A 15,846-nucleotide genomic window follows, 5' to 3' on the forward strand; every position below is an offset into this window, starting at 1 on the left:
ACAGCCCCTGACCCACAACAGCCTGACTTCCAGGACCATTCCAGCTGGCAGGACAAGCCTGGCTCATCCACCTCACCTCCCAGAGAGCACTGCACAACACAGAAAGCAAAGATTAAAGCTGTGCCACCGTTTTGGCCATGGTCCTACCACACACAATGTGGGCCAGAAGTCCAAAACCCAGCTAATACTGCACCTCACTTTCACCCTGTCCTGCCACAGGTAAGTCAGGCCACCTCAGCCAACCCCCCAAAAAAGACGCCATAACTGCTGATAACCTGTCAAGATCTCTCTCCCCCCTGGTTCCCAGCAATGATCCCAGCAGCAGGCAGCTCTTTCAGAACAGAAGATCAAGACCACATCTAGATATCTACATCAATCCTCAAAGAAAAACAGACCAGTTGAATAGCTGTGGCTTTTAAGTGTTGCAACCAGGACTTTATTCTGGGAGTAGGAAACTGCTTCTGCAGCAGCCAGGGCTTCTAGAAAGATGAAGCCAGGACAGACAGACTCCACACTCCTGTCTCAGCCACTGAGGACAACAGGAGCCTGAGTTTTACCCACATCCAAAGATAAAAGCAAAGGATTTTGTCAAGTTCCTCCTTTCTTCCTCCTTCAGATGCTCGGGTCTCCCCTGTAAGCAAAAACCAGAACCCGAAAGCAGCAAATGGAGTCTCTGTCACCACGGCAAATCCCACCCTGCTCAGCTGTGGGTCCCACCAGTGTCTGAACACCCTCACCTCTTAGGGAATGATAAAACAAATCAATCTTGTCTCCCAAAACACCCAGAGATGATGGCAGGTACCAGCAAGTGGGCACAGCCCAGAGGCAGACACTGGCCATGCCAGGGCTGGACGGGTGATGCCTATTTCACCTTAGGACTGTTTCGTTCATCGACTCCCTTTACACAACAGAAACTCTACTGTGAGCTTTATATGCAAGAATTTGATTGCCAAAAAGGAAATAAGCTTCCACACAAAGTAGCAATCTGTTTGGACCAGCCTTCTTGTAAGCAAGCAGAGGAACCAGAAAAGAGCAAACCTGCACATCAGTGGCTCAATAAATCACACTTACGTCCCATTTCTTGAAATGCAGAGTGGCACTGCAGTGCTGTTCTGGCACCACAATGCAGCACAACCCTCTCCACTCCAAGAGCTGGTTTCCCACTTTCTGCCAGAGCCCCACGAGCGCTGAAAGGACGCCTGCAGCAGCAAGATAAGGAACCCAGAGAAACCAAAACCCTCGCTCTGCCACAACTTTTAGCCCACAACTGGGAGAAGCACGCTCCCATTTGGCATGCCTGCGACCTCATGCCCAGCCAGATCCACCAGCAATCCTTCCTTGGCCACACGCTCACATTTCTCCACCTTACACTTGTGTGCGGTGATGGAGCTGAGGGCTGGGAACACTCTCCTGTAGGTGCAGCAGCCTGTACATCAACTGGCAACTGCAGACTTTATCCCTCCCTGCAGCACCACTGTCTGGGATTGTGTCTCCAGGCCGTGCTCCATGAACTGCTGATCCACAAGCAGGTGGAGGAATGAGGTGTGGTGTCTGCCTCTCCCAGAGGGAAATGAAGATTTCAATGCCCAGCTATCTTTGAACACACTCAGTACCCACTAAGCTAATTGAGACTGAATTTTCTCAGGCACTTAAAATTTAAGTGTCATTTGTACCTGTACATTTTGTTTGGGAGGGTCGAGAACACTGGCAGGAATCAAATAGTCAGGAGTGGCCCCATCAGATAGATGCAGCTAGGCCGGGCTCCGGCACCTGCAGAGGAATTACACAGCACCAGCAGGCAACATGCTTGTTTTGATCTTGCTGTGATATGTATTTGGCAAATAAAGACTTAAAGCTGGGAACAGGAGCTAAACCTGCAAGTTTCATGCCATCCTGCCACCCACGATGCTCTGAGCAGCCGCTATGTAAAGAATGCTTGCCCTCTTATCAGGGTTAAAAGAGTCAGAGCAAATTAAGTGCTTCTTACTGAGTGGCTGCAAGGGGAAATACTTTCCCTTTCTCAGGATAGCGCTCTAGCATGAGCTCCCTTCTCTAGCGCAACAGATTATCTCCAACCCACGACACCAAAACTAGAGCAAAGCAGTCTCCCAGGTGGCCAAGGCTTTGTTCATCGCTGCAGCAAGACTGAGACACAGCACCTTTTCACCAGCATGGCAGAAAGATGAGCTGGGACCGCACTGCTGTACATTTCTGCCAGGGACACATAGACCCTAGCTCCCTTCAGCCCCAAGGAAAGCATCAGAGAACACAAATTTGAATGCCTATCCCATCTTTCAACCAGTGTTTTATAAAGCACTCGCTTCGCATACAAGCTAAGCAGGGTCATGGGAAGCAGCACAGTCAGACAGGCTCAGCTTTGACCAACACGGATGGAAGCTCCCAAGGCCATGCACCTCCAAGAAGCTTGCCCAATATCACGTGCAATCAACAGAAGGTCATGAACATATGGAGGAAAGTCAATCCTCTTCACTGATCTTTGGACCACCTTTTCCTCCAAGACCTCCTTGAATGCAGGTGGCTTTTGAGGTTCTCCATAAATGCTGAGCCTACACTAAACCTGAGCAGGCCCATTTTCGGAAGGCAGCCTGTCAGGTTATGGTGTGTCATCCCACCTTCCCTCTGCTCTGGTTGCTTCCATTAACTTTTGCACAAATGATTCATTTTGCCCAGTCTTTTGTAAACAGCATTTGAAGCCAGCTGGAATTTGTTGTGCACCTAAATTACACTTGCTCAGCAAGCTCTTCCACAGAAGGGTTTCATTTCAATCTTTGCCTGTGCTGGGGGCACAGCAACACGCATCCTCTCTTTGACTGCAGCAGCAGAGGCTCTTTTCTTTCACAGAACTGAAGCAGTGTGGTTAATACCCAAACCTTACTGCTATTAAAACACCCAAGTTACCCCTTGAAGGAGGAAGGGGAAGAAGAAACTCGCTGGATTCTCTTAATTGTAGCCCTGGGCCAAGCATCACTGCTGGAGAGCGCAAGGTGGGTAGGGACAGGTGAAGAGTCAATACCTGAAGCTGAAGTGCAAAGCACGAGGAGGCTCAGGCACACAGAGGTATCTTCAGCAGGGAGGCTGACCTTGTCACTCCCTGGATGGTTTCAGCTCTCCCCCAGCTGACAAGGAAGCTATTAGTGGACATACTGGGAAAGCATAAACATGCACCAGTCAACCACAGTAAAGGCCAGAGGGGGATGGTTAAGAGACCGAATCTGAAATGCGGTACGCCAAGTTTTTAGAGTGGGACAGGTGTTGGCATGAAATCACAGGTTCCTGAGGCTGAGAGGCAATCTTCACAACCTCTTCTGAGCCTGCAGTGTGTTAAGCCTTCATTTTGGCAGCAGGACCCATTCCCACCCACCTCCTCTTTCCCTTCACCCCTCCTGTGCAACCAAAAAGTGAACCCAAGGGGGTGTTAGTCACTGGACTACCAGACTGACCAATTACAGCCATTGTGAAAGCCAGTGGTGCTGCCCATAAAATGTGGGCAATGGCTATAAGTGAAACACCACCATTCCCAGGGAATCTGCCTTTGTAAAGCAGGCAGAATCAAGCACGGGACATGACAGGCAAGGGGCCAACATCCCCACACATTAACATAGGCAATGGGAACTCAGGATAAGAGGACAGACTGCAGACAGTATCACATGCACACCTACACAGAAGTACGGAGAGGACTTGAGTCATTTTATCTTTTCCAATCTAACAAAGAATGGGAGATAAATTCATCCAACTGGCACAGCATAGACTTCAAAAGCCAAAAACTTCACAGCTGGTTTGCTAAGAGATGTTTTTTGGAGGTGTTGGAGTGGGAAGGAGGGAAGAGAAAAATACAGTTAACGGTCCTTCCTACAGCAAGGGGAGAGAAAGTTATTTCCTTCACAGATTTAGTTTATAAACAGTTTTACTTTTAAAGCAGAGTTAAAACCAGGATAAAAAAGTATGCTCAACAAGCATTTTGTAATACCAAACTGCTTGCTGTGTTACAAGCCCAGACTGCTTTTCCCAACTGGACTTAAACTGCTCTACCTCCAAAGCTCAGCTCAGCTCCCAATGTGCTGCTGCAAGCAGGCAGGAAAGGTTCTTAGAAATGCTCTGCACCCCACCGTGCCCCACTATGGCAAAGCTGAACACAACAGCTTCACCAACACTACACGCAGCACAAAAGGCCTTTCTACAAGATCCGACATCAGGTTGCATGCACACTGCCAAGTGAATTACAGCACCTGGAGAACACAGCAATGCTGAAATGGAGGACACCTGTAAAAACAGATCTGGACTACTCCAAGAGAGCCTAAAGCCACAGCAGATGTTCTTTTCATCTCCACGTGCACTACCGACTGCTGCAAGATAGCACTCTGGACAGGTAAAGAAAAGCTAACACTAATTGCTCAGGATCTCATTGCATTCAAGAAGAGAACAGTGGCTCAGGCTGGCAAGTCCTCAGGCATGAGAGCACTAAGATACACCTTCCTGGGGGAGATGTGGAGGCACACTGCTGAGCTCCAGTGCCCCGATAACCAGCCTCTGGGAGTTGAAAATGCATGAAGATCTCGCAACAGTTAAAAAAAATAAAATGCACAGCCTCACAGGATTGACTACATCAGCTCTGCTGCATTTTCACCCAAGTCTAAGGCTTCACATGTCATCATGAAACCACCATCTGCATCAGCACAGGGTGGCACAGTGGCACCAAAGCAGAGTCTGTCCTTTTATGACAAGAGGTGAAACGCTCTACAGCCATAAAACATGGAAACAAAGAGCTAAGAGATCAGCAAGAAGAGCCACATTTCTATCCCACTGCTCATTTATTTCAGTATCTAACCAGGCCCCCAAGGCTCTTGTTAAAGGAGTCTTTTCATATTAGTTTTGGTACGGGAAGGGGCATGGGCAAGACTTGGCTGCCCAATTCAAAGGCACTGCCCTGAATATTGGAATGCCTGGCAGAAGTGCTCAGTGATTGAAGTAGTTAGCCCCTTGCTGGAAATGCAGAATTATTGCAGACTAAATCTGGACAGCATTGCTTGAAGCAGTGCCAGGGTGCCTCATTTCTGTGACTAACTAATACCAAATGAATCATTTCTTTAAAAAGAACTCTGACTTGGACTTTCATGGACTTGCAAAAATAATTATTATGTTTGTCTTTTATACCCAACAAACATTTTGATCTATAGCACCCACTCAAAGGAAGAAGCTACGAGTATAACTGCTGGCAATTATTTTGATTTTTTTTAATACTTTTAAGCACATATATTTTGCTGTTTAAATTGAGATCAACACTTTCTTGCCTTCTCTCAATGAACTTTCTTATGCTTGCCTGCTTTGATGCTGATGTCCAGCAAGAAGCTTTCAGAACATGATGCAAGCACAGTTTTTTAGCATATGCACTCTTCTAATGAAACTAATAAAACACCATGCATGACAGAGCAAGAAATTAACTTTGTGAGAGCCAGGAGGACTCAGGTTTAATTTCTCTTGATTCAGCAAAACAACAATAATCCTGTATAACAATATGCCACAGGCTTGACGAAGAGTAAGTTCAGCATTGATCTTAATACTGCCCCTGTAATACCAGATCACTTTGCTACCACACACTGACTATCCAACATTCAAAGACAAAGCACCCTGAATTCATCAGGGAAGGACAAACCAGAATAAAGTTATTTCCCCTCTAGGAGTCTATTCTCTTATGCTGTAGCTGGAAGATGATTTAACCAGCATTTTCTTCATGCTATGCAACTGATGCAGAGCATGAACACTGAACTCGGCTGCTTCTTCACTCAAGTTCTGTGGTCCATCGCCATCAGGGCTCCAAAGGGAACAGATTCATTTCAGCCAGATCCACTTGTTGCCAACATCAGCATTGTATCCTCGGCTAAAATTGCGACCAGGAAGCTAGAGAAAGCAGAAAGTTCAGTCAGAAACATTTCTCTTCTTGCTGTTTAAAGAAATTTTTAGATTCCTCATGGTATCTGAGGAAGCATGACATGAAATACATTTTTACAACGCAATGATTAAAACTTATAGAAAAATCAGTCCCTTTGAAAAAAAAAAAATGAGCTGTGCAGCTGACGGGGGGGATGACAACCCCAAAAAAGCACTATGCCATAATATATATAAAAAACAGGCCAATAATCTCAACAGCACAACAGCATATTCCACCTGGATTCATCCAGCTCTTCTCCCTTATGCACCCTTGTTCCCAGTTTTAGTAAGAGATGACCCCTCTAACCATAGCACGCAGTAGAAGAATGGAAGCAGCCAGTAGAATCTCATGTCAAAATCGGCACACATTATTAGATACATGAAATATTTCATGCATGAAATATTGAGTTAATTACTACATTAAATTAAACCATTCAAATTAAATTGCATATTTAGCCTTCAAGAGCTGAACTTAACTTCATTAAAGCAAAAGCATTATCTTCTTGTCTTCGTAAGCAAAGCCAGAAACCACTACTTGCTGGAAAAAACGCAGTTTCTTGAACCTCCTACCCAAATTTCACCAGTACCCTGGGACCTAAGCAACAGCCTTCACTTGCTGCCTCTGTACCTCACTGATCTTTCCAGGCTGAACTCTTCTGCACAGACCATTAATGCTGCTGGGAGCAGCCTCAGCTCGGACACGCAGGTTAGCCCGAGCGACCTTTCCATACTTGTGGTTCCCAAATGAGGAATCACAGTGCTGCCACACAAAGTCACCCCTCTGTACAGTTTGTTGCACCTCGCTGTACACAAGATGGCTGAGGGCTGGAGACTGCAACAGGAAGCCTTTCCTTCTGACAGCATCTCAAGAGCTTGGGCTGGTTGTATAGGTCACAAGAGGACCATGCTAAGAGCGGTTTGAGCCTGTCAAACCAAGAAATGCATTGCAGAGGGAAAGGACTGGAGTGCTGGGAAGGGGACATCAGATGTACTAGGAAAGCTGGAGGGTCTGCCCCGTCACCAGGGAGGGAAAGCAAATTATCACCGAGATGAGAGCAAATGAAGGTGAACAGCAGTAGCCTAAACACAGTCTTGGCATTTGGGAGTTCAAGGATTTGCGTCTAGACCTAGAGATGAGGATCTGTTACCTCTGTGAAAGGACATGAGACATTGAAGCACATGACCCCCTTCCTGGTAGTCCATCTAGCCAGCCAAACAGATGTCCCACAACCAAAGCCTTCCACAAAGATTCAGGAGGAAGAGGACACGCACACCTCTGCGGATTGTGCAACAGGACAGAAAGCCAAGCCTGGCCCTCTCAGTCTGCTGCCACATGCAGCCACATTGCAAAAGCACTCGGGCAGTGTTACGGACACACAAATTCAGTGGCCAAGCCATTCTACCTTCAGCTTTAAAGATTTGGGAAAAGAGGCCATTTAAGTAGCGGCAATTTTAAGGGACTACAGACGCAGCATACAGGACTACAAGAGAAAGCCTGCCAGTACAGTTAAAACAGCAAACTCCCCTCACAAAGCGTACGTGCACTCTGCAGGCGAGGAAAGTGCTCCTCCAGGCCAAGTGGGCTGCGTTTGGTCAGCAAAAGCTTATGTGACAGAAGACTTGCCACAAGCATGCCAACAACGCTGTCATCAAAACCATCTCCTAACAACTTGCTTTGCAAAAGCAACACAAATTTTTAGAGTAGTTTCAGCCTGAATAAACATAAACCAGGCTCTGTACTCGCTAGATAACTAAACCAGGGGAAGAAAACCCACCAGGGACACGATCGGTGCATAAAGTAGCTACTTTGGCAATTACTCTGAACTGAGCGATCCCATGGAGGAAACGGATGTAGACACATTTCAACCTCCAAGTCTCAGGCATTAAAGCAGTCCCCTTCAGAAAGTACTGACCACAACCTGAAATGCCAGAGATGGTTAGGTCCTAGCTCCAAACACAGAGTCTATCTCTCCAGAACCACTCTTCCTATCTCCAGGAATGGAAAAAGAGACAGAACACAGCGTTCATCTTTGAGATACAATACTGGAATTAAGAAGCTAACCACCATGAAAAAGCAAGTGAGTTTTGTGAGAAAGTCTGAAGCAAGCAAAGATGCTATAATAAAACTCTTCCTTTAAAAATAAGCTAGCTATTGGCAGCCTTTACAAATAATTAAGCACAGACCATCCATTCATCTTCTGGTTTCACACAGGACCCCTGACTTGTCCTGACGATTTTTCCTCTCAAAAAAAAAAAAAAAAAGTAAGAGTATCTTGTTTGAGAGAGCTGCCCCTGCAGAGAGAAGCAAAACCCAATTTTGATGAAATATATACTCAGGCCACAAAAACAGCTATTTAACCGAACATGAAGCCTGCTGTTTTGAGGGGGGCATGATTTTTTTTAATATTATTTAAAGGTCAGAAAATGAGATATTTCTTTCCTCAAAACATCAAGCTAACAGAAGGCTTCTACCTCCTTTGTGAGACATTCCCCACCCTGCTTTGTCATAAGCCATTACAAGCCATTCGTGATAGGTTTTTCTAAAGTTTTTCATTTAAAGTTCTTTAATGTCTTATCTAAATATCAGAAGAAATCATGCAGTCCTGTTAAGGGTTACTCCTGCTGAGCAAAGAAGAGATGCAAGATGAAAATAAATGATCACTACCTCTGCCCCACAAACTTACAGGGGTGAGATAGGGAGGACATCAGACCTGCTGTGACCAGCCTGTATCTATTAATTCTAGCACAAAAACAGCTCTCCCTGGTCCTCTCCAGGCAGCACATAATTGGCCCTTTGATATTTCAAGAGATTCCCAGATAACTAGATTATTAAAGCAACAGGAGCTCTCTGGGAAAATACAGGAGTTTATCGTTTTGTTTCTGGGTAAATCTGCCGTCTTTAAAAGACACAATATCAATCCCAACAGAATTTAAATTCATTGTCCAAAACAAATTCCCCATGTGCCTTTGGTTAAAGACAAGCAGTACATGAAAGCTAATTTTATAATAAGTATTCATCCATACTCCATCATTCACAGTGGGCCTTGGCAAAAGCAGTCAAGTTTTGGGAGATATTACAGCCAAGCTTTCAAAATAGCCAAAAAAAAAAAAATGCAAAGAGGAAGGTACAGTAAACAAATCCCGTATCACCCAGCAAGCAGAACAAAGTGAATTTATGTTCTGTGCACTACCTGCACTAGGTATAAGTAACACAGATGACTTCCCAAGACCAAGCTTCTTCAAAGCTCACTTTTTACAGCTGTGACCATAGTAAAAAAGCAGCACAACTACGAACAAGGTAGGTCTATCCCAGAGGGGAGAAAGCTGGTGATCTTTTAGCACTTATTAAGCATTTGGAAAAATACTGCAACAGGGGCCATTCCTGTTCTTGCGGTCTTCTGCCTCCCGTCCAGCTCCTTGCGTGCCCCCCTGCTGCCAGAACAAGCATTTGCTCAACGTCACAAGGAGCCTGGATTAAAATGGCCAAATAAAGTGTTGCAGCAGTGTTGCACAGCGCGCCTGAATGGACCAAACCGCATGTTACCAAGAAGAAGAGGTCCTACAGTACCCATCCTCCCACCTCTCTGCTGCACAGTCCAAGCCAGCTCTGCAGCTTTGCTGGATCATTCCACAAGCTCAATCAACCCCCTTGCCCAGTGAGAAGCAATTCACTCCTTCTGGCTGGGTTGTCAGTGACTGCAAAGAGTGGTGGGAGCACCAGGGAAGATTGGGGGATGCAGGGCAGGTGGTAGGATGTGCTTTTTTTGGTGACAACAGTTAAACTGGTGCTCCAAACTGCACGCAGCTGAAGTTCCCAGCCTGTTCTGCCCACAGCTGCTTAGCCAGCACAAGGGCAGGGATGGGAACAAGCGGCCAGCCCTGAGGCTGTTGGTATTGCAGCCAGAAGAGGTAAACCGTCCAATCTAGAAAAGAGACGATGGAAGGGAGATAGGACAGAGTTCTGCATAACTTGCCAGTATGGGAGAACACAGAGAGGGATTGAATATTCACCTCTCTTCCAGTACAAGATACAGGTGCCATCAAATGAAGCCGGTGGCTTGAAGGACACCTTGCTGAAGGACACTGCTGACACAAAATTTAGAGGGTCTCGATGAGAAACCAGACAAGTACTTGGAAGTGACTTGCATTTTCCATGAGACTTGTGCATTACAAGTATCCCAGTCAGAACGATAACAAAAATCAGCATGGCTGCACCATTTGCAAGTGGCTGGCACATTCATAGGAATACTCCACACGTGTTACCTTCAAATCACACTTGAGTAAGACCAAAAAAAGGTGTGACTTAATGGACACGTTAAAAGTGATAGTAGTATCCTATTACACATGATTAATTATCAACACCACATTTCCACAGGCAAGTAAAGAGAGTAGCATACAGGGTCAAATAAATCCCTTCACATCTTCTCAGGTCCTTCACTGACATCAGCCCTAAGAGACCCTCTGAGCCACCAACAGGTTTGTCCAGCACCAAGCGGCAGAGAAAGCAGTTGACCATCACACCAAAACTGAACCATCTTTCCCAGAAAAAAGCTGTATCATTATCACAGCAGCCATCTAGACGCACACTTCGCAACACAAGAACTAAGTCTCTGCCCTCAAGAGCTTACAACTGAAGCAGCATTGAACAAGCAAACGGGAACAGAGATCCCCCTAGACAAGCCAAACAGCTCACACGCATCCCCCTGCAGCAGGAGGTAAGCATGAGCTCCTGCTGCAAGGTCACTGCCAAGTAACAGATTTTTCCACTCCATGGAAATGGATGAGACAGAGAATCAAGTCTTGGTCTGCTGCATTACACTGTGCAGAGCTTAAAGCTGGCAGCAAGGATTATCTCAAGAAGTATGCGATAAAAATCCACCACGCAGAGCATGAAACTAATGAAATGAGCTGTACCCAAAGGTAGAGCCAGCTCAAAGGAATGAAACTGTTCAACTTTAAGAGCATCAGTAAAAACATGAAAACAAGTTCATCGCATCAGTTAAATTAAGAACTCTGCCACAGAAATGATAAAAAGCCCTATAAAGCGGTATAGGCTGCAGAGTAGCAACAAACAGCTTCAGCCAGATGTTTGCTATATATATGCTGCAGCTGCATTTCATAGGTCCTCAAAATAATTTCAAACCAGACATGTACAGGTAGAGGTCTGGAGAGTTTTAACGATCTGAAAAGGTCTACATCCATCAGTTTAGTCTGCCTTGTTTTCCAGCATTTCAGGAGCAAAACGAATTACTGTTTTTTCCTTCTATTCCTGTGCTGCTTTCTACTAATGGCTGGGCTTCACAGCTAAGAGAGATCTATAAATAGCATGTTTTAAGCTGCGCTGATCAAAGAGCACTTAAAAACAGAGTCATTACTCTGCAAGCACAGGCTCATTCATCAATATCCAAACCTTTTCATTTAGCGGCTGTTTATAACAAGCATAATAATAGCACCTTCCATCACTGCTGTTAGAAAAGACTACTGCTTTTTCCAGTAGAAATCTTGACTTCCAGAAGTTTATTGTCAGTGTTTGTGGTTGGCACACAGCTAAAATCTGAGAGAATCTAGGAACATGTAGCTTCATATATCGGCTGTATTCTGTAAAAGTTCAGTTCCTATGTTCCAGAGCAACAAATGAAAAAGGGGAGGGAGGTTTAATACCCCCAAAACACACATTCAAGGTGTATATGGTTTGGTTTCCAGGGGATTGGCTAGACAGATGTTTGTTTACAGCCTGACGCCTGCCATCCTTTACGCAAACAAAATTCTTAATGCTGTTAGCATTCATTATAGCCCAAGTAACAAGAGTACTCAAAAGCTTTACTGCATTGAGGTTAAAACAATTCCCATTTGCTGTAATTGTTCAATGAATGTTGTCCTACCTTTCATTCACTCATTCAAAAGACAAGACAGTAGAAATCTTCTGGAAAGAGAAGTGTCCATAAGGAGGACATAGCATGTTTCTTTAAAGCTGAAGTATTTATTTTTTTTTATTTCAAACAACACAAGTGAGCTTAAGCAGGAATCTGATTTGTAGAAATGAGTTTGTTCACGGTGTTCACAGCTAGTCCAATTGTAAGTCACAATCTAACGTATATCTGTAGCCTCGCTTTTGCAGGACAGCCAAGAACAAGCAAGCAAGAGGGCATGGCTAAATATTTTGTTGCAGCTTTTCCCCACAGTGCCTACTTGCCCTAGTGACTATTCTCCATAGCGGCAGAATAATACCCACTTTGGTTTCTCTCAGGAAATATGTTAGAAATGCCAGTTATCCACTGCAGAGTGCAAACCTACTGCAGGAAAAGGCCAAGTAACTATATCCAAGTTAGGTGAAGTGCTACACTGGAGGCTTGCTTTTCTAACCGGTAGCAGCAGGTCTTAGCAATGCCAGTTCTATGTTAAAAAGCCCCAAAGCACTTCTCAGCATAAAAATGCTGCCAGGAATCAAGGAAAATCATACACTAATGCCATCCCAACCAAAACCATACCACCACACCAGCACAGTTAAACACCTCCAACTGACACTCTTTCACAGTTTTAAGACCCTTGGGAGATGTTAACCCCTGAGAAGCTGAAGCAAAGCAAGAAGAGTAAGAAATAAATCCAAGTACCCTTCTTACAGGTTTACCAAAACCTTTTCCTGATCTAGAGCGTGATTTTCAATATATGATACCATGATGAAACTGTCCTCGGAGGGTCAGATATTTTCATTTTTTAATTAAAGTTTCCTAGGAGATACAGAAGAGCGGGGTGGGAACAGTTCACCCACAACTTTTCTCCATCTTAATCACTAACAAAAGATCTTTCTTCCAAGTTATTTTCCTTGGGGTTTTAATTTTTTATTTATTTATTTAAGAGAGGTCTACCCTGGGGACCACATTCCTACATGCGTATGGGATTAAGAGGTGTTTGGAAGAGGGAGTATCTGCTCCCACATAAAAAAAGTGTTTTCTTTCATAGTGCTCAGTGGCAGATGGTCAAGTTTGAGATGGATTATTCTAATGCCAGTGGGATTTTACTGTCTTTTTGATTTACATAGGTACCCTGTGCCTGGGAAAGCATGGTCTGTCATCTAAAACAAAATGGATGCAACTACCAAGACCAAGATTTGAGATAGTCCCAAGGTCTCTCAGGTTCCTTCCCAGCTCCCTGTTTCCGAGATAGATATCCCTCCCAACTGCCCATGGTATTTTTCAAGGGAAGCAGGGTAGAGAAGCTGCACGTTTCTAAAGCAGAAGAGGTGCTGTTCTCACGCTCTCTTTGTACATCGAAGATTGGTGAAAGTGGAGGAGTGGGAATGTGGGAAGAGAAGGAAATCACATGCCTATTCTCACCCCTTTCCAAGTACCTTTCAGGAACAACTTCGTCATTCCTAGGTTTTAGTTCTTCTTCAGGTTCTTCTGGTCTTACTGATATTTAGCCAGGCAACATCTTGTTACTTTAGAAAGGGCTAAAAATATTTTTGCAGAGATAAAACAGAAAAAAAATCAACTCAAATTAAGCCTTTCCTGATCTATTGTGTGTCTGTTTTCGCTCCTTCCTGGATTCAAGAGCAGACAGGGCTGGGCATTACAGCTGTCAAACACCTCCATTAAAATAAGAATTAGGAAGGGAAACCTTGAGCCTAAAAAAAAAAAAGAAAACTTCATCAAGCCAAGAAAAAATGGCAGGAGAGTGAAAACAGAAGATTGTATCAAAGACAGCTGCTATGGTAACAATCACAGAGAACAAAGATATCCTAACCTTCCTACTTCTGCAAAGGCAAGAGTACCTGGAAGACACTTCATGGCTTAGATAAGGCTTATTACAGCAGTTGTACTTCATACGTTTGCATGGGTAACATCCTCTGTGCATACAAGTAGAATTGGTCAAAGGAGTTCTTTTAGAAGCCTGTAGCTTTTCCTGTAACCCAAAATCTGCAGCCAAAGGCCAAGACGCTGCCACGCAGTTATCCACATTAAACCTCAATGCGTCATTTGGACACAAACACTCCCTGTTGTTGATCCAGACTCTGGCTTCCTGAAAGTTCAACTATTTCTTTTGTAGCTCAGGGTATTTTAAATGGGGGATTTGTGTGTAAGCCAGGAGCACTCTGCACTCTCTGAGGAGATGGGAAAGCTAAAGAACTTCTTAACCTCTACCCCGTTTGCCAGAAGCCATCTTCAGCCCCTTGAAACTACAGCTGCCAAGAAGTGTCAGAGCTGCACTTCACATGCAACTTGGGCCACGTCAAACCTGGAGAAAGTCTTCCCTTAATGTTCTCCCTTCCGGGCTGGTTATGATCTTCACATTATAAACAAATGCTCTTACAACACTCTCATTTTTGGGTTTGTCCTAGGTTACAGTGTAAGATGTGCCCAAAAAAAGTATTCTATTACCATCTTCAGGAGCTGTTGAGACCAAGTGGGGCGGTGCTTCCTGCCTCCCCCCTCTAGACTCTCTTCTGTTAATGGCCCATCAAGGAACTGCCTCACAACTCGCCATCCCATGGTGAGATGCTCCGCCCGGAGGGGAAGGAGCCAAGCAGTCCATGGTAAGTAAAAACCGAGATCTCGAACACCCTAGCAGCCTTCTTCTACTGGATTCCCAGAGGAGTTTTCCCCCCCCACTGGAGTTCCAGAAGACAAGAGCTACCTACCTACCACTGGACCTTCGGAGGAAGACCAGACCCTTTTACAAGATCGCTGCTTCCACAGAACTACACCCATCGCTTCAGGAGGACTGCAGCCACCATCTTATCGGACTGCTACTGCCACCCTAACAGGGTGTCAGGTTGTATTTCTGACTCTGTCAGTGTAAACCAGTAGGTTGGTTTTTTTTTTCTGCCTTGTGTTATATATATATATATATATACACATATATATATACACACATATATATACACACATTAGTAAAGAACTGTTATTCCTATTCCCCATATCTTTGCCTGAAGGCCCCTTAATTTCAAAATTATAATAATTTGGAGGGAAGGGAGTTGCATTTTTCCATTTCAAGGGAGGCTCCTGCCTTCCTCAGTAGACACCTGTCTTTCAAACCAAGACAGGGTTGCAAGGCTGAGAGCTGACTAATGTTGCAGGCTCACCTTCTCATCACTCAAAAGCTCGTTGTGTTACAGCTATTTCCCTGTAACTGCCTAAACTGGAGGCATGGTAGACATTGCACACTTGAGGATTTTCCCTCCTAAGGTTGCATCCTTATGAAAGGGAGGGTAATAAAATTCCTGGGGAAAAAAGCGTGGGACTCTCCTCCTCTCTAACCCGTTGCCTCTTGTCCACTTGCTGCTCTGCAAGACTGCAGAGGACTGCCAGCCACACACTCCCAGGTCCTGGGGCAGAAAGAAGGAGGATGAGGAGCGGGATACAAAGATGCAGCTTAACAAGGCAGCTGACTTTGTGCAGCGGCTGTGGAAGGGCAGCCATCCCACCCCAGCCACACGCTGCTGCTACTTCCCTTTCATAGCTCCGGTATTCACCTAACTGAAGCAACCTGTTCAGTTTGGCAACTTAGCGTAAAAGTAGTCCAGGAATAAAAAAAAAATAAATCCCGACAGGTTAGCAAGCTGAAGGGACCTGCCAGAGACACAGTTACAGGAGCCAGACTGCACCTCATAGCAGTAGCTAGGTCTTTGACTAGCTCAAGCTTTCCTTGCCTCATGGTCAGCATCCCCATATCCCAAAAACAGTCTTTCAACAAGGGAAAAGGGTGGGGAAAAAATAAAATGAGAGCCTTCTCTTTCCTTTCGGTGGCATATTTATCCGCTTTCTTGGTGAGTTAAATGTTAGGCAGAAAAATCTGAGTCACTCATTTTGTCTATGCTTAATACAGACACTGACAAGGATGGACAAAGCAGAATCATTACTACTGCCAAATAACGCTCTGCTTTCCTCACATGGTGAATAT

General features: G+C 44.9%; 1 protein-coding gene across 1 annotated transcript in view; it reads right to left on the reverse strand.

The window, feature by feature from the left end:
• Positions 1-5,691: 5,691 nt before the first annotated feature.
• NDUFA10 (NADH:ubiquinone oxidoreductase subunit A10) overlaps positions 5,692-15,846 on the reverse strand; it is a 39,915-nt gene continuing 29,760 nt past the window's right edge. Inside the window, exon 10 of the mRNA XM_086465675.1 lies at positions 5,692-5,916. Coding sequence (XP_086321801.1) covers positions 5,848-5,916 — 69 coding nt within the window. The 3' untranslated portion in view covers positions 5,692-5,847. The remainder of the gene's footprint in view (positions 5,917-15,846) is intronic.

Source organism: Leptosomus discolor, chromosome 5 (assembly GCF_034619465.1).
Source record: "Leptosomus discolor isolate bLepDis1 chromosome 5, bLepDis1.hap2, whole genome shotgun sequence".
In the NCBI taxonomy this organism is placed as follows: Eukaryota; Metazoa; Chordata; class Aves; order Leptosomiformes; family Leptosomidae; genus Leptosomus; species Leptosomus discolor.